Source organism: Antechinus flavipes, chromosome 5 (assembly GCF_016432865.1).
Source record: "Antechinus flavipes isolate AdamAnt ecotype Samford, QLD, Australia chromosome 5, AdamAnt_v2, whole genome shotgun sequence".
Lineage (NCBI taxonomy): Eukaryota > Metazoa > Chordata > Mammalia > Dasyuromorphia > Dasyuridae > Antechinus > Antechinus flavipes.
This window is the reverse complement of record NC_067402.1, coordinates 209,611,395-209,630,805: the sequence shown is the minus strand read 5'-3', so window position 1 is coordinate 209,630,805 and position 19,411 is coordinate 209,611,395. Positions and strand designations below refer to the sequence as shown.

The following is a 19,411-nucleotide window of genomic DNA, read 5'->3' as shown; positions in this document are numbered from 1 at the left end:
ACAATTTAGTTTTATGAATGATTCCCCAACAGTCATAACTTGAACTTGGAGTTGACTGACTTTGCCCTTTGAAGAATGAGCTATTTGTGATTGTAGGTGTCTTACCTGATGAGCATGACATTGAGAGATGTTGGAGTGAAATGCTCTTTTGCTCATGCCCTTCTCCTGGGGCACTAGCATATGAATTTTTGAAAATGAAGGAAAGTAGAGATAATAATATGTGAGGGAAAGTAAGGACAGTAACATATAACTATATAATATTCATATGTCGAATATGAGGGGAAATAGGGATAGCAACATATGAATATGTATTTTCATATATTGTCCATGCTGGAAAATAGGATTAGTAACATGTGAATATGTAACATTCATACATTGAATAAGGGAAAAAGCAGGATAGTAACATATGAATATGTATTCCCTCATATTCAAAACTTTGAAGCTAGTAGGAGCTAGCCATTTTGCCACATAAATAGCTAAAACTGATGGAGATAAATAAAAATCCCAATCAAGATATGAGTAGATTTTCTGTTATTGTTTGCTTGCATTTTTGTTTTTCTTTCCAGGTTATTTTTACCTTCTTTCTAAATCTGATTTTTTCTTGTGTAGCAAGCCAACGGTATAAATATATATATATATATATATATATACACACATATATATTGTATTTAACATATACTGTAACATATTTAACATGTATGGGACTACCTGCCATCTAGGGGAGGGGGTGGAGCAAAGGAGGGGAAAAGTTGGAACAAAAGTTTTTGCAAGGGTCAATGTTGAAAAATTACCCATGCATATGTTTTGTCAATAAAAAGCTATAAAAAAAAATATGAATAGCAGAGGTATGATTATATTAAAGGAAAAACAGACAAGAAATGATAAATAATTATACAACTACAAATATGATGAACATTTAAAAAATTCTTATTATATCTGGAGAACTGTACTAAATTCTGAGGAAAATCCTAGGTTTATATAAGACATAGATCTTACAGATATTAATACAGATATCTATGAACAATATTATGTGATAAATGAAATTATAGAGTTTCAAAAAAGCAAAGTGCTAAGATATAAAATGGAAAGACTTTACTGACCAGGAAATTACAGATTTCTGGAGGAACTGACATCTGAATTAGTTTCGAAGAAAAATAGGAATTTAGAGAGTGAAAAGGCTAAGAGAATATAGGTCATTTTGGGGGAGCAATGTGGTTACACTATAAATTGTATAGAAGGAGGTAATATAATGTAAGTTTGGAAAAAGTAGGATTGAGTCAGATTTTAGAAGACCTCAAATGTCAGGAGAATACCAGAAAATATCTCTTCTGTGACTAAATGGAAAGGGGAACAAAAAAAATTTATCTCTGTGTTTCCATTTTCTATAAAATGCAGATTATTGGATCAAATGGCTCCCTTCCTATGGATTCATGCCAGATTAACTCAATCAACAGTATTATTGAGTTTCTGGTAGGAACTGGTAATCCAAGGACAAGGAATGAACCCATTCCTATTCACATGGATCTTCTCAGTGAAAAAAAAGATTAGATCATTTGCTATCAGTGTTGATAGTGAACAGATATTAAACTTAGAGCAGAATGGTCTGGGTTCAAATCCCAACTTTGACCCTAAGTGGTTGTGTTTTCATGACTAATTATTACTAAGTCATAGCCTTTCTAGATTATAGTTTTGTCTATAAAATGTGAAAGGTTGGAATAAATGGCCACTAAGTTCCTTTCCAGGTCTAAATCTCTGTCCCTGTGAATCTATCCTCAGCTTTAGTGCATAATGGAACTTGATAACATAGATGTTAATCAAAACCCACGTGGAAAAACTTGCTTTGTTCTGGAGAACAAGATTGCCAGCGTTAGCTAGGCAGTGGTTAGAGCAATTGATCTGTAGTAAGGAAGACATGAGTTAAAATCCAATTTCAGACACTTAATAGCTATGTAATCACTGGCAAATTACTAAATATATCTGCCTCAGTTTCCTCAACTATAAAGCGGAGATAATAGGTCTTACCTTTCAGGGTTTTTGTGAAAATCAAATGAGATAATTTTAAAGTGTTTAGCACAGTGCCTGCTTCACAGTGTTAAATAAATATTTACTTCTTTCCCCCTACAAAACTCTTGTCTGCTCATCTTGTCAACCCATGACAAGAAGGCTGGTTAAAATCAAGACATGACAAAGAACAAATAGCCCTGATTTATAGATCAACAGTAAGACCTGATTGTGCTTTATGTGAACTTGTACATTTTTTTAATTTTAATTTTAAATTTTGTTTTTAGTATCTTATTCCCCCCCACATACCAGTTATATGTAAAAACAATTTTTAAATTTTATTTTTAAAACTTTGAGTTCCAGATTCTCTTCTCTCTTGCCTCCCCTACTTTGCCATTGAGAATGCAATTAAGAATAGAACCTGCCCATTTGTACTTTGACCCCAACAGTCCAAGTCTAGACTTCGTTCCTTTTTTTTTTACTTCTTAAAAATTTATTTATTTTTAATACACATTGCTTTATGAATCATGTTGGGAGAGAAAAATTAAAACAAAAGAGAAAAACCATAAAGAGATTAAAAAAAAAACAGAAAAAAGAAGTGAACATCGCATGCGTTGATTTATATTCAATCTCCATTGTTCTTTTTCCGGATGCAAATGGCACTTTCTGTACAAAGTCTATTGGGATTGCTTTGGATCACTGAACCACTGAAAAGAATCATGTTTTTCAGACAATTCTCAGATGAAGAAATTGAAACTATTTATAGACATCTGAAAATATGCTCGAAATCATTATTAATCAGAGAAATACAAATTAAGACAACTCTGAGATACCATTACACACCTGTCAGATTGGCTAGAATGACAGGGAAAGATAATGTGGAATGTTGGAGGGGATGTGGGAAAACAGGGACACTGATACATTGCTGGTGGAATTGTGAATACATCCAGCCATTCTGGAGAGCAATTTGGAACTATGCTCAAAAAGTTATCAAACTGTGCATACCCTTTGATCCAGCAGTGTTTCTACTGGGCTTATACCCCAAAGAGATACTAAAGAAGGAAAGGGACCTGTATGTGCCAAAATGTTTGTGGCAGCCCTGTTTGTAGTGGCTAGAAGCTGGAAAATGAATGGATGCCCATCAATTGGAGAATGGTTGGGTAAATTGTGGTATATGAATGTTATGAAATATTATTGTTCTATAAGGAATGACCAGCAGGAAGAATACAGAGAGGACTGGTGAGACTTACATGAACTGATGCTAAGTGAGATGAGCATTATATACCTCAACAATGATACTCAACAATGATTTTGAGGATGTTTTTGATGGAAGTGGATTTCTTCGATAAAGAGATCTCAGTTTCAATTGATCAAAGATGGGCAGAAGCAGCTACACCCAAAGAAAGAACACTGGGAGATGAATATAAACTGTTTGCATTTTTGTTTTTCTTCCCGGATTATTTATACCTTCTGAATTCAATTCTCCCTGTGCAACAAGAAAACTGTTCGGTTCTGCACACGTATATTGTATCCAGGATATACTGTAACCTATTCAACATGTAAAGGACTGCTTGCCATCTGGGGGAGGGGGTGGAAAGAGGGAGGGGAAAAATTGGAACAGAGGTGAATGCAAGGGATAATGCTGTAAAAAATTACCCTGGCATGGGTTCTATCAATAAAAAGTTATTTTAAAAAATCATGGTTTTTTAATAGTTGATTATCGCACATTCTTGCTATTATTGTGTACAATGTTGTCCTAATGCTGCTTGTTTCACTCGGCATCAGTTCATATAAATCTTTCCAGGGCTTTCTATAATCAGCTTGTTCATCATTTTTTATAGAACAATAATATTCCATTATCTTCATATCTCATGACTGGTTCAGCCATTTCCCAATTGAGGGGCATCCACTCCTTTTTCATTTCTTTGCTACCACAAAAAGAGCTGCTACAAACATTTTTTGCACATATGGGTCCTTTTCCCTCCATTATGACTTCCTTGGGATACAAAACCAGTAGTGGTCCTGCTAGGTGAAAGGGTATGCACAGTCTTATAGCCCTGTGGCATAGTTCCAGATTGCTCTCCAGAAAGGTTAGATTATTTCACAACTCCACACAATAATGAATGAGGGTCCCAGTTTTGCCCTTTGACATTTATCAAAATCTTTTCCTGCCATCTTAATCAATCTGAGAAGTGTGAGATGATACCTCAAAGTTGTTATAATTTACACTTCTCTATTCAGTAATGATTTAGAGAATTTTTTCATATAACTATAGGTGGCTTTAATCTTGTCATCTGAAAATTGTCATATCCTTTAACCATTGGGGAATTGGGGAATGACTTATATTCTTATAAATTTGACACAATTTTTTATATATCTAAAAATGAAACACTGGCTGTAAAATTTTTTTCTCAGCATTGTACTTCCATTTTAATCTTGTTTCTGTTGGTTTGTGCAATTTTTAATTTAATGTAATCAAAATTGTTCATTTTGCCTTTAATAATGTTCTCTAGTTTTTCTTTGGTCATAAATTTCTCCCTTCTCCAAAGACTGGATAAGTAAGTTATCCCTTGCTCTCCTAATTTGTTTATAGTATCATTCTTTATGCCCAAACCATCATTTTGACTTTATTTTGCTAAGGGATGCAGACTTTATTTCTTAATGCTCAATTTAAAACCTTGAAAGTTGACACTCTATTCAGATGCTTGGACTATGCTTCTGACCTTGACTCCCTGTGGCCTCTGAACAAATACCCTGCTTTCTAAATCATGGTTACACTTTCCCTCTATAATGTACCTTGGACATCTTCTCTAATCTTTCTACTTATATTCTGTGTCTTGTCTGGCCTTTGACTTCATCCTGAACTCTAGACTCTGACATAGGCCTTGTCCTCTGTTTTCTTGGTACTCATGTCCTTTCTTTAATCAATGATTATGACCTCTTGCCTGTACATTCCTTGGTGCACTATGGCATTCTGTCCTAGATTGACAGCAGATCCTAGCCCTTTTTTGGGCTATTCTATTGTGGGGCCCCTCAGGAATTAAGGTATAAAATTCTTCCTAAGTCAAACATGTTTTCCAAAACATTTTTTTCCGATCTTATTGTCCTCTCTAGGCTATAAGTTATCATAGATAGATAGATAGATAGATAGAAAGGAAGAAAAAAGGAAGGAAAGATGGAAGGAAGGAAGGAAGGAAGGAAGGAAGGAAGAAGGAAGGAAGGAAGGAAGGAAGGAAGGAAGAGAAAAGAATGAAGGAAGGAAGAAAAAAAGAAAGAAAGATGGCTGGGATGGATGGATGAATGTGTGGATATAGAGATATGATAGATATATACATATATACACACATAACACAAATACACACATATATATCAGTTCTCATACTTTTTTATTTTCAAGATCCCCCTGAATTTTTAAATATTAAGGACTTCTCTAAAAAACCTGCTGTTTATGTGGGTTACAGCTATCGATATTTATCATATTAGAAATTCAAACATTTGTTAATAATGGAAAAGAGGATGATTATTAAGTTTTCTGCCTAATAACAATATCCTAGCATAGACAAGGTCAGGGCACATTTACAAATCTTCATATCTGCTACATGAGTAGATAAGTGCATATTAGCTCTTACAGCCTCAAGCAACTGGTGAAAGCACGCGGACTGCAAAATATTATAGAGATGTAGTGACAAAAATTGTTAAGTATTCATTTTACTTCCATCTCTCTTATATGTGGTGACTCAGACAACTTTAACTCATCTTTCTCCTCTATATCCATAAAAATGTTTTATATTGTCATTGCCTCTTTAAGATGTATTATTCTGGTGAGTCTTAGCAAACCTTCTCTGTACTGAGGCATAATGATTCTGCTTACAAACTTTGAAATGCTGCTTTTTGAAGTCTGAAAAAGCATCCCAGATACAGTGTATAAATCAAGTTCGAAAAGCCATTTCTGAGTTTAAGATGGATGGATTTAATGCCGCCATGCCTATGCATTAGGTTTGAAGTAATAAATAGTAGAAAGTGATCAATAGTGTCACAGGACACAGAAAAAAAAATCAGAGAAGACTAAGAGTTCAATGCTCTTGAATTTGACAAATAAGTCAATAGTGACTTGGGAGATAGCTCTTAGAGTGGGGTGATAAGAACCCAAGTGAACTGCAGAGGATGAAGAGTTAGTGGATAGGAAAATAATACCTACAATCAGCAGAGGTTACTCTTTCTAGAAGTGTGAAGAAGAGGAAGAATTTGAGAGGGTAGCAAGATCAACATAAGGTTTGCTTTGAGGACACAAGAGATCTGAGCACATTTACAGGAAGAAGAAAAAGAAAGAATAATATGAGATTGAAGATGGAAGTTGGAGAAGAGAAGGACAGATGAGAGAGGCAGGGAGGGGGGGGATTGTTTGTTGAATGGTGAATGAAGTTCCCAGAAACAAGGCAAAGGAGTAGGATCAAGGACAGAAAGGGGAGGGACAAGTGCCACATTGGCATTCAGGGGGAGACATCGCTTGACTGTCCACTCCCTCTTTTAGACTAGAAAGACTGTGTTTTACTAATTGTCAAACTGCCTAAAAGATTCAATGACGGCCCTTATTTCTTCATTTCCTCCCTCTATATTTTCAGAATACTCCTTTAATCCCAGATGTTTTCAAATCACCACACCTCTCCTTTTTAATACGGATTCTAATGCATCAAACACCAAATTCTCCTGTGAGATATTTTCAGTATAATGCACAACAGTTCTCCGTTTCAACTCTGCAAGCGACCAACAGAAAAAAATATAAGAACAAACACCCATGGATGCCAATGAAGGATTTATTTACCATAACTTTACACCACTACTTAAAGAAGCAATAATGTAGTTTACATTTATCCCATGTAAATTACTATGGAACCAGATGTAGCTTACAAGGTGCCTTGTAACTCATCTCCTCTAAGCAATAAAGTCCTTTCTTTTTTTTTTTTTCCTCTGGCAAAGGTTCTAGAAACTGTTTTCTATCAGCAGATACAACAGATGGCTGGCACATGCCTGCTTTCCTCAATGAAGTGGGATCTCCACAGCAATACTCTTTGATCCCCAGTGGCATGTCTACAACACCACGATGCAAAATACCACAGCAGAACAGAATCTAAATATTAAAGGTTTTAGGCTGTGCTTTTGATATGAGAACCTCCTTAAAAAAAAAATTCATGCCCACAGTATGTAAACATATCCACATTCCCACTTTGAAACTGTGGTACAGAGGTCAGAAAATGAGGTATTTCCTCTGTTTGGTGACAGAAAACTACAGTAAAGATACTACTGTAAATCCCAGGAGTGCAAAGGTATGCAGCTTGGTCTGGAACTTCCAAAACAATCATAACTCCATTAAGGAAAAATGTGAGCAGTACCCATTATGGGACTTAAAAAATCATAAGTGTTACCATAACTTCAGAGATGGAATGAGGTGTTTAACAGTGGTAAGCATTTCCTTTGAAGATTAAGGGGAAGTACACTTAAATTAAAATTCATTCTCTGTGCCTTTGATTTGATTTTGTCAAAGGCATGGGGGCAAGGAAGAAGAAAATATTTCAATATAAATCTCCCCAGCTCACCCAGATCAATGGGACCTCTTGGAGTGACTGAAGGCTGCAAACCTGAGTGAACTGAAGCTGTTATACAACACTGAACAGTTGCTTCAGGGCCCAAAAAGACTCAAGTTTTGAGACCACCAGAATGTATGAATGTGAAAATGGCTGATTATATAGTAATCATTTAACAGAGTGACCATATAAACATTTTTGATCAAAAAAAAAAAAAGAGCCTAGATTTCAGTAAGAGGATCTGATTCAAATTTCTTTTCTCATACATTTGTTTTAGTTTACTTTGTGATGAAATTCAGTTTGGGTGTTAAGGAGTAGATTTATTTTGAAAGATGTGCACAGCTTTCAGTACTCTTTAGTTCTTCTCATATTAGACATTTCCTTATTTCTGATTATAGTTACTAGTTCAAAAATTCTTACACTTATATTTAGAACTTAGAGTTCATCCAGTCTAAGATTCTCACTTTAAAGATGAGGAAACCGAGTTTCAGAGGAACTAAATGGCTTGCCCCAAATCATACAAAGCCAGCAAGTCAGTTAAAGAGCCAAAATTGAGAGTCATATCCTCTGAATCCAGCTAGAGGCCACTTCCCATTGTCCAACACTTTGAAATTGCCAATCAAATTAATTTTATTTACTAGAAGCAGGTGTGAAAAGCTGAAGGGTGAGTCATGTAGAAAGGCCAGAGAGGAACAGCCCAACTCACAAAGTGGTTCCCATAGGACCACAAATTACTGGCTATTCAGGAAAACAAAAATGTAATGGAATCAGCCCAGTAGCCTAGCTCTTTAGACAATAAAAAATGGAAAGAAGAATCACAAGATCAATTCTGGGGTCAGTGGCTCCAAGATTCCAACATGGTGAGTGATTAGAATGTGACTGAAGATTTGCCCATTTTGATGAAAACATAAAGTCTGTTCCCAATCCTTCAAATATTGTTGTGTTGTTATTAATAATGCAGAAGAATAAGATGAAAAACAGCTTGGTGCATGAAAAGAAAGATGATTGAATCAGTAAGACCTGGGTCCAAGTTTTATCTCACATGTATGACTCTGGACCATAAGGTGAGGCAGTAAGTACATAGAGCCTTAGATGCTTCCTAGCTGTGTGACCTTAGCCAAGTCACTTAACTGTATTTACTTTAATTTCTTCTTCTGTAAAATGATCTGGAGAAGGAAATGGCAAACCCCTTCAGTATCTTTGCCAAGAAAATCCCAAATGGGGTCAGAAAATGTTAGATATGATTGAAACAACTAAAAGACAATAAGTCACTTAGCCAGACAACCACACAAGAATGTAAGTTGCAAAGCAAGTGCCCATCTGACACCAATGAAATGAGAGGGTCAATTTTTTTTAAAGGACTCTAGAACATACTAATGTAGAGATGTTCTAGAACCAGTTTGGACTATCTCTGGAGACCAATGATTAGATTTTCAATCTTAAATCTTAGGACCAACAAACATTACAAATCAGGGCTTGATTTGTTGTTTTGTTCCTTGTCTAGGCTTGAAGAAAAAAAGGGAAAATCTTAATATTGCAGATTAAATTAAAAGGTGTGTCCTACATTTCCAGGAAGCTGGTTATTAAACATTTTGTAGACCAATGAGCACACATTTGTGTCTGTTCTTCAGAGTACAAGGTCCTACAATAAAACCCTTTAGGCAGAAACAAAATATTTTCCTTTTTCCTCGTCCCACATCCCTTGCAAAATATCTCAATTTTGGTTTTGGAACATTTTGCAATTGAACAGATGAAATAACACCACTGACTTCTAGTGGTTATAAAGATGTATGAACAATACATGAATATCACAAAAGCTTATGCTAAGCTCTGGATATGTGTTATTGTACTTGTCCAAAGAGAACAAGACCCAGGTTATAGGTTTGATCTCAATATGGGCCAGTTAATATGCATGTAGAAGAAAAAAACCTGTTCCATGAGCACAGATTTCAGCCCTAACTATGGTCAATTACCTTAATAGTAATAATAATAATAAAAGGTTCATCTTCACTTTGAAAAAAAACTCATTTTAAAGAATGCAGATAATTCCACATGAGCCCATGGGTCAATTTTTAAAAAAGCAACTCAAAAAAAAAAAAAAAGCTTCACTGAACTAGCAACAGGAATATCATCCTGTGTGAGGAAAAGGATATTTTTAAAAAAATATTAAACCCAGCATGGGGTAGAGGCTAGAGTCAGCTCAAAAGCAGTAGGAACTAGGTTCAAGTCATACCTTTGATGCCTACCGGCTATGCATCTGCAATGTGTCAGGCATTGTGCTAAGTGCTGTGCATGTTACTGCTCAGTCATTTCAGTTGCAGTCAGCTTTTTGGAAGCCCATTTGGGGTTTTCTTGGGTTTGTCATGTGTTTTTCCGGTTCATTTTTAGATGAGGAAACTAAGGCAAGCAGGGTTAAGTGACATGCCCAAGGACACAAAATTTGCAAATATGGGAGGCTAGATTTGAAGTCAGGGAGATGAGTCTTCCTGACTCCAAATCCAGTGCTCTGTTCATTGTAAACCTTGCTGCTCAAGATGCTGTGGGTATAAATTAAATAAGTGAAACAATCTGTATATGCAAAAAGCTCACATTCTCAGTAGCCCAATTAATACAAATCTAAAACTGTTAGTTGCAGAACAGGTACTGATCTATAGTGATAAAAAGAATTAACTTGCTGGGAATTCCCTATATTAATGAAAAAACATTTAATTCAAAATAAAGGCCAAATTTACATTATGGAAAATTAATATTTTGTCAAGTAACAAACAAATATAGAAACAAGCAGCAATGGTCTCATGTTGATATACATATATATAGGTAGATTGTTTTTAAGATAATATGATCAGCTGTTTTCTAGTGTAGGCTTAAGAGAGATGACCTGGCAAAATGGATGGAAGGCTAATCTTCTAGCCAGGAAAAACCTGCTTCAATTCCTACAGATTAGCTCTGTGATTTTGAGCAAGTAACTTCTCCACTCAATACCCTCAAACACCTCTGAGACTCAAGTAGCAAATGAGCATGTATTGATGCAGAAAGTTTCTATATTCAGAGTTCCCTTTATTGATAAATTCGTCAAAGGTATAGGAAAAGAAAAAATATATATCAAATGAGGGATACTAGGCATCCAAACAGGTCTCCTAGCTTAAGATATAGTCCTATCTTGATATATGTCTTAAGAATGTGTGGAGGCAAAGCAAGTTGAGGTAGTATTGAATAGAGTGTTGAACTGAAAGAGAGGATGACCTAAATTCAAATCTTCCTTTAGTCATTGGCTAGCTGTGTGATCCTACATAAGTCATTAAAAACTTTCTGTGCCTTTGTTTTCTCATCTAAAATAATGGGATTAAATTCAATGGTATTAAAGCTCTTTCTAGCTTTAAATCTATGGTTCTAAATTATTTCTGACAAACCCTTACAAAATGCTAAAATGAATTATAGTTTTTAAAAATGGGACCTTTGATTTTATTGATTTAGGCAGCAACCCATAAAGAATCTCCCTCTACCAGTTCAGATGCAGATCTATTTTGAAAGATCTAACCTTTGAGAATTGCCAGGAACACTGAAAGATCAGGATTTACTATTGGGCAGTCGTTTCAGTCATGTCTGATTCTTCATAACACCATACAGAGTTTTCTTGGCAATGATACTGGAATGGTTTGTGATTTCCTTCTTTAGGCATTTTACAGGTGAGGAAACTGAGGCAAACAGGGTTAAGTGACTTGCCCAGGATCACATAGCTAGTAAGTGTCTGTGGTCAAATTTGAACTTCCTCACTTAAGGGTTAGCACTCTATCACTATATCACCCAACTGCCTAGGTTACATAATCAGTCTATGTCAGAAGCAGAATTTGAATCCAGATCCTCTTGACCCAGAGGTCCATTATCCACTTCCCCATCCCTTTACCTCTGCCATGATATCACTCATTAAAAAGTTAAAGATATCCATCAGTAAAAATGCTCCTCCAACTTAAAATCTCATGGGAAAAGGAATTATGGATGAGAGAAAAGAATTGCTAAGAGTGCAAACAAGTTGTTGTGTTACTGGAAACTAAGTTTTCAGAGACAAAGGTGAGACATTTTTAGTTAGCAGAGGTATTTAAGGGTTTTAAGGAGGCTTAGAGAGAATTAGCAAGTGATAAAGAGATATATATTAATGAACTCTTTGGAGATTATTTAAACTCTCCCCACAAAAATTATTTATTTGCTTACTTTAATTCATTGATTGAATTATAATATCATAGATTATAGTGAGAAGGAAAGTTTTGTTATTGTTCAGTAGTGTCAGACTGTTTAAAAAACATTAATTCTATTTATTTCATATTTTCCCCCAGTTACATTCAAAACAACAACAAAAAAAAAATGTTTACTTTGTTTTTTAACATTTTTGAGTTCTTGGTTCTCTCCCTTATTCCCACTCACAATTAAGAAACCACATATGAAGTTATGCAAAACATTTCTATAAAAGTCAAGTTGTGAAAGAAATCATAGATATCCCACCCTAATAAAAATAAAAATCCTCAAGAAAAGTTAAGTTTAAAAAAGAGAGATAGAGAGAGAGAAATAGTGAATGCTTAAATCTGTATTCAGATAGTGTCAGACTCTTAATGATCTCATGGACCATAGTATGCCAGGCTGTTCTATCCTCCACTATCTCCTGAAGTCTGACCAAGCTCATGTTCATAGAAATAAACTCACTGATCTCCTAATCCAACCCCTGAGAAATCTTAAGGCTACAGGAGGTAAGTGACTTTTCCAAAATCAAACAGATAGTAAGTGGGAGAGCTGGATCACTAATGTGCAATCAGGAAAAACAAAATGATATCAAAAATTTATTCAGCTACACACTTAGGACATAGTTAAGACCCTTATGAAATTGATCGCATAGAGAGAACATTGCATAACTGTTAACTCTTAAAATCTGATTTTTTTCCTCAAATGCATTTTAAAAGTTACTAAACTAGTTCTTAAGTAAAAAAGAAGATAATAGTGTCATACAATAAGTATTCTTTCTGTGATTTTGCCTATGTAATACCAAAACATTTAGTTAAAAAGATTGAAAAAAAATCATCTAATCTTCCAGATTTTTTGTTGCTTTCTGGGAACATCTTAATATTCAGCATCATTTGGACAAAACACCTGCATGACTTCAGAACTTTTTTTAAATCTTTAATGAATATGAAAATTAATACTATGTCCTAATTATCTTTGTATCTCCCTCTATGCTAAGCAAAGTGCTTTACTCATAGGGTGTATTTAATAAATTGTTGTTTACTGAATGGTTAGCTTGGTGTCATATAAGCTCAATCAAAGATGATTTATAAATAACCAATCAATATTCAAGATACTATTTTCCTTTCATTAAATTGTTATTCTATTATATTTTGGTTCACATGAATAATCAATATAAAATTGCTTGCCTTTTCAAGGAGAGAGAGAATTTGAACTTAAGTTTTAAAAAATAAATGTTAAAATATTTTTACCTGTAATTGAAAAATATAAAAAATATATTGAAAAATATGTGTCATTCCAATGAACCTTTTAAAGAAAAAAGTATAGTATAGTGTTCCTTCCCAATACTGAAATTATGTGATTTCATTTACTGAAATTTAATCGATATAATTTCATATTTGGGATATTTAGGAACCTCTGGTCATTTGGTATTTTATCCAGATGACAGATGAGGTATTGTGGTACAGTAGGAAAAGATGTATTTTTTTAATACATCTTAATACTACTTAATAACTGTGCTCTTAAACTTTCTGCACTCAGTTTCCTCACCAGTAAAAAGAAGTTGGAAGACATGATCTTTGATGTGACTTCTAATTCTAATTTCTATGATCCTGTTAATCTATTTTTATCAGCTTGTTGTGGAATGATAAAGAAAAACTTCAATCCATTTAACCATAGAAGCCTGATTTCAGCAAAGACAATGAAATAATTTAATATTTGAGCTAATAATCCCTGGATTAAAATATCAACACATCTAAACATTTTGGATATAAACAAAGTATTGAAGAAAAACAAAATGCTGACTCAAATACTACTCTTTTTTTTTTCTATTCCAGCTTCACAGACTAACAAAAAAGTACCAGTTTTGAGATTAAATAATAGCCTAACCTGTTTATATTCAATTGATCACCTAAAGTCCACAAATTCTTGCAATGCCTAAAATACATTAAGGAAGGAAAAGATAACATTTCAGCTTTTACTCAAAAATTCCCTATTTAGAAGGTTGGATCTCAACCAAAAATTCGATTGGTTATTTTTGTCTGCTTCTTCAAGGGTTCTCATCCATTCTTGAGGTGTTATTCAAGCTACCTTTTATTTAAATTATGAAGCAGTAACATGATAGGTCCAATTTATTTTTTAAAGCAAACTATAATATTAATACTGAGATGTTGTTACTAACTTTCAAAAGATTTTAGGTAAAAGAATTAGAACATAGAGAAGGGAAATTGGCCAACTTGTTTCAATTATTCAGATTTCCATTTGTAGATAGTTTCCATATTTGTGTTTCTCTTACCTCAATGAAATAACAGGTCTAACATTCTCAATACTTCAATAAAATGTTTTTTTTTTCTTGTAAGGTATGAAGAAACAATAATAAAAGTAAGGAGAATAGGGTTCAATATAGTAAAAGAGAAGACAGTTACATTGCAACTAAAATGTGTTATTTGTAGTCTGAATACAATAGAAGACGAAAAGATATTATAAATTTAAGCAGTTTTTTTTAAAAAAAGCAAACTTGAAGAGGGCAGAGCCAAAATGATCATACCTGTGCTTTTATAAAGCAATTAAACTGAAAATGTTTCTCATATAAGAGTTGTCATCCTAGGAAATGCACAACACTGGATAAAAATGGTTATTTTTGTAACTTTAGAATTTAAGCTGAAGAGAGAAATGTTATCATTACTGTGAATAATAGACTAATATTTTACAAATTAATAAAGTATTACTTATTTCACATTTCTAATGCCAATTCTTTGATTATACAAAGACATGTAATCAACACATTGTAAGCCTTTACCATCCCCACTTACTTTACTAAAATTAAGGCATTGATGTCTAATTCAATTGTTGATGGATATTTATCCATAAACCAGACAGAGAAAGATAAATGTGATACTGAGAAGAAAATACTATGATTTGTCATACGAATAAACCATGTTGTTTTTCCATTGTGATACAAAATTATTTAAAGTAGTAATTTTAAAATCAATTGGTCCTCCCACTAATATTCATATTTTCATCCTCATCTGAGATTTTTGGCAAGTTTGCTTTTAGGTGAAATGTAATCTATCAATGTATTATATCATATATCACATCATCTTCACATAAATTACATAACATGAAAATTACTGCCTCCATTCATGCAGTTTAAATTGTACATGGTAAACGTTGGAATTTTGCTTAAAGTTAAATAATGCAGCATTATTTAGTCCATATGAAAAGTTGGTAGCATTGATTATTCCTCTAAAATTTAATGTTAAGGAATCAGTTTAAAAACAAACAAACACCAAAGTCATATTAGCAACTACTAACTGATAATGCATCCTAGACATACATTGTGTTCCTGGACATAATTTGCATTACTTTTGTTATAATTCTGAATTTATATGATTGATAATTCTAAAAACAAGGAATCTTGTCTTTTAAATATTCACAAGAAAATCATGTGAGAAAATAATTTACTGATTACAGTTTTCTAAAACGATCATACTAGGTATTTTACAATATTATTTCTGTTTCATTGAAGGCAATGAAACTCCTAAAAGACAACATTTCACAGCCTTTAGAAATTATCAGTACTTACTTTCCCTGTGGCTTGCCAGGTAAAATTCATGGAATGAATATTAACAGGAATAGCTGGCATTCTCTGTTGAGCTTTTCTGAAATCATGAGTGAATGGGGCCATTTTCCCCTCTGAAACAATCAGAATGTCCTCTTCGAAACCTGTTTTAGAAAACAACTAAAATGTGTGAACTTGCAAGAAGGAGGTCATATATTTCCAGAAACACCTGCCTTTCTTATCTATTTCTTAGGAAGCAGCAAAGCTAAAGAGAAGACCATTCAAGTACATGGAACAAGAGTGGGAGTGAGAATTAAGGGGTAAATTTACAAGAAGGTGAATGAAAACAATGCTGTTAGACATCATCTAGGATACCTAGAAACGTGAGATAGAACGTAATTAAGAAACATGTTCAGGGAAGTTCGTTTGGGTTTATAAAACTGGAATTTAAAGAGTTTTTCAAAGGTGATTTTGAAAGCCTTTATTTAAAGACGGTCTTGTTATAAAGACATGTCAGTGGCCAAGACCCTCCCTGTTTAACTAAAGTAGGAAAGGTAAAGGGTGATCTTACCTATGAGAACTCTTGCTTGGTGAGCATCAATCCACATGTACAAACTGTCTTCTTGCTGTGGCCCAGCTTCAGTCTGTAGGACAAAAAGCCACGGGAGGATGCTGCAGAGTCGCACTATAAGTGAGGAGAGGAAGCTTTTCCTGGCCATGCTGGTCAGCAGAATTTATTGTTGGTACTTCACGAAACTCTGGCCGCACGAAAACTCTCGCCTCTGCCCCACCCGCTGGAGCTTGTTCCCTGCTGCTTTCGCTCTCCTACTCCCTCTACCCCGGCTGTTCCTCCTTACACCGCTCAGCCTGTCTTTTGGCCTCTCTTGGCTTCTGAAAAAGCAAGGATATGAGCTAGCGAGAGAGGGAGGAGGGTGAGGGAAGAGGAGGGGGCGAGAGGAAGAAAGGGGGAAAGAGAGGAGGAGGGACTGGAAAAAGGAGAGTGAAAAAAAAACAACCTCTGGGCAGAAAATCTGAGAGAAGCAAGACAGTACGGGAAAGGAAGGGAGAGAGGGATGAAAGGAATAGATAAGGAAATAGGAACAGGGAGGGAAGGGAGAAAGAGACAGAAACAGAGTGACAGAGTCAAAAAGAAACAGAAAGACAGAAAAAGGGAAAGAGGTGGAGAAAGACAGAGAAAAAGACAAAAACGAGGAATCAGAAAGCAGAAATAGAAAAAAAAAGAAAAGAAAAAAAGAAGAAGAGCTATAGACCAAGACAGAGACAGGGAAAGAAAGAAAGAGGATAGGAAAAAGAATTATAAACAGACAAACAAAAAGAGGCGGACAGGGCTAGAGAGCGACCATCAGTCAAACAAGGAGGGAAATAGAGACGATTCAGAGAGACAGAGACAGAAAAAGAGAGATACACAGAGAAAATCAGAGATAGAGAGACAGAGCTCTCGCTGTGATTCTGGGAAAGCTACGTTAGTCAGTGTCTCGGAGTGAGATGCCAGGGGGAGGCTGAAGCCCAGGCCAGGGCTCCGGCAACTGTTTTAGCACCTTCTAGGTGGCTCATGAGAGCTGCAAAGTTGGGCACGGACCAAATGCAGCAGAGTGCCAAGAGCCAAGTTCGCTCTGTAAAGTCTAGCTGATCGGGAAGGGACACAAGAGAAAGAAGAATCTGCCGCCCCCCGAGAAGCCAGAACTGTGTTGTTTGGAGGCTGTAGGCATGAATGCTAAGGAACAAGTGTTCTTTATGGTCCCAGTCTCATCGAGTAAGAAGGTCCCACCCCCTTACCCCAGAGAGCTCGGACCCTGGGACTGACTGTTCCACTTCTTGACTCTTTCCAGTGAAGAATTGGGAGAAGGGGAGAAGCAAACGAAAAGGGTTAAATAATAAGATGAGAACCAAAATTTGTGAGGTGCAAAAATTCTACAAGGAACAATACAAAAATCCACTGGGTTCTCCCATTCATACTTTTAAAGCCATATATTCACATCCCACAACATCTCCCAGCACATTCTTCTGCCTACACAAGAGCAGCAAAAGCTATTTACAAAGATTTCATCTACAACTACTGTCCATCCCCATGGTGTAATACAAGCACACCCTCTCAACTCTTAACTAGGACAGTCCAGTACTAAATGGACCTCAGTTTCCTCCACTGTAAAAGGAAGGATTTAGATACCATTGCCTCTAAGGCTCCTTTCAGATAAAACTCTAGATATCACCTATTTTAAAGCTGAGTCTCTGCCTATGTAGGAAAAGCAGTATGGAGTCAACTAGACCTCCACAGCCAATCCACAACCAATCATAGAATCATATGTAAAGAGTTGATAGGGACTTCAAAAATCAAGTCATGAGTTCTTAACTTTTTTGTGAGACATGGAGCTCTTTGGAAGTCTGGAAGGTCCCTTCTCAGAGCAATTTTTTTTTTTTATGTGTACAAATAAAAAATGGAAGCCAATTATATTAAAATTCAATTATCAAAATATTTTAAAACATTTTTTCAGGGGATCAAGTGAAGAACTTCTGATGTATCCCAATCCTTTTATTATACAATTGAGGAAAGGTGAAACCATGACTTGCTCAAGATCATATACTGCTCTTAGCAGCAGTTTCACATTTGTTGATGATTTTTGTTTTAAACGTTTCATATAAAACCTGAGCTGCCTGAAAATTTTCTCTAAATCTAGAACTACATCCCTGAGTTCTAATATATATATATACCCAACTATACTAAATGCCCAGAAATCATGAAAAATTTTCAATTTACTTGGGCTTTAATGGACTTGGAGAGAGAACATGAATAACTCAACAGTACTGAAACCTTAAAGTTTAGAACAAAAACTGCATCCAAACCACAGGTGTTTTCAGGATTGTAGTGGGGTATGCAGGGCCCCAGGAGAAATACCCTACTCTTACTTTTCTCCTGACTCCCTGGACCTTTTCCCTCCCCCATAGCAAAAGGAGGCTAAAGTTTTTTTTTTTTTTTTCCTTTTTAATGTCAGAAAGTTATGGTACTGAGAAAAAACTTGTTTACTTCTCTTTGTTCTTTAGCACCCTAACTCCCCCTGGACAAATGCCACAGATTGAGTGTCTGGGTTAGAGATTGTGTTTCACTTAGTTCTTTGTGGGAGAGTGGATCCCTAAAGAAGAAAAAACAAACAAATCCTGAAAACACAGAAGCAGGAAGCATACATTAAATAAAATAAAGGACACTGGGCCCTTGGATCACAGAAGTCATTAAACACCCCCAAAATGAGAGGTTTTCCAATTAAGAGAAGCTATTGGTCCAAGGGGAAAGTTGATTTAGGTCACGTCCTTGAAATAAGTCCCTTTGACTGCACACAAATATTGTCAGAGAGTAGTTTTTAGAAAGAATAAAATAAAGACCCATACTGTATTTTCAGTCAGCCATGAACAAACTCAGGGTTTTAAAAAATAAATAAAATTTGTACATTTACAATATTTTCCAACTATTTCTATAAATTTTTTTTTAATCTGTCTTAAAATATTTTCTTTTACAAAGTGGAATGATTTTTTTTTTTTAACTTCAAGGAATTTATTTCATTTACGTTATGGATTAAAAGCATGTTAGGCAGCTTTTAAAGGATTTTTAACGACATAGTCTCAGTTGGCACTTGGTTATATGTCTTAATATCTCAAAGTAATTTATTTCCTATTCAACCTTGCAGGTGCGATTTTAACAGAGAATGTTTCAATTAACGGAGATGTTGCCTAAGGCTCTATGGCTCTCAATGCAAGGAGGCCCTCTACAGGTGGCCCTGGTCAACTACAAGTTGATAAATTAGAACAAAAAAAAAAATATCCCTGTGTCAAAGATGTTTTCTTTTGTATTGAATGAGGGGTAAATTCCCTCCCAATTAAGCCCCTTCTGGGTATAGTTTTTTTTCCATCAGTAGAATTTAATATTGCTATTATTATTAACCATATTGCATATAACCATTATATAACCATAATCCATATAGCATAATGTTTGATTTGAGATGTCCTGGGTTCAAATCTCAACTTCATC

At 35.1% G+C, this 19,411-nt stretch overlaps 1 protein-coding gene across 1 annotated transcript in view; it reads right to left on the bottom strand.

Annotated features, from left to right (window-relative positions):
* WIF1 (WNT inhibitory factor 1) overlaps nucleotides 1–17,021 on the bottom strand; it is a 112,663-nt gene extending 95,642 nt beyond the window's left edge. Inside the window, exons 1-2 of the mRNA XM_051963718.1 lie at nucleotides 15,944–17,021; nucleotides 15,397–15,536 (exon numbers count right to left, since the gene is read on the bottom strand). Of these exons, the coding sequence (XP_051819678.1) occupies nucleotides 15,397–15,536; nucleotides 15,944–16,091 (288 nt within the window). The 5' untranslated portion in view covers nucleotides 16,092–17,021. The remainder of the gene's footprint in view (nucleotides 1–15,396; nucleotides 15,537–15,943) is intronic.
* Nucleotides 17,022–19,411: the final 2,390 nt, after the last annotated feature.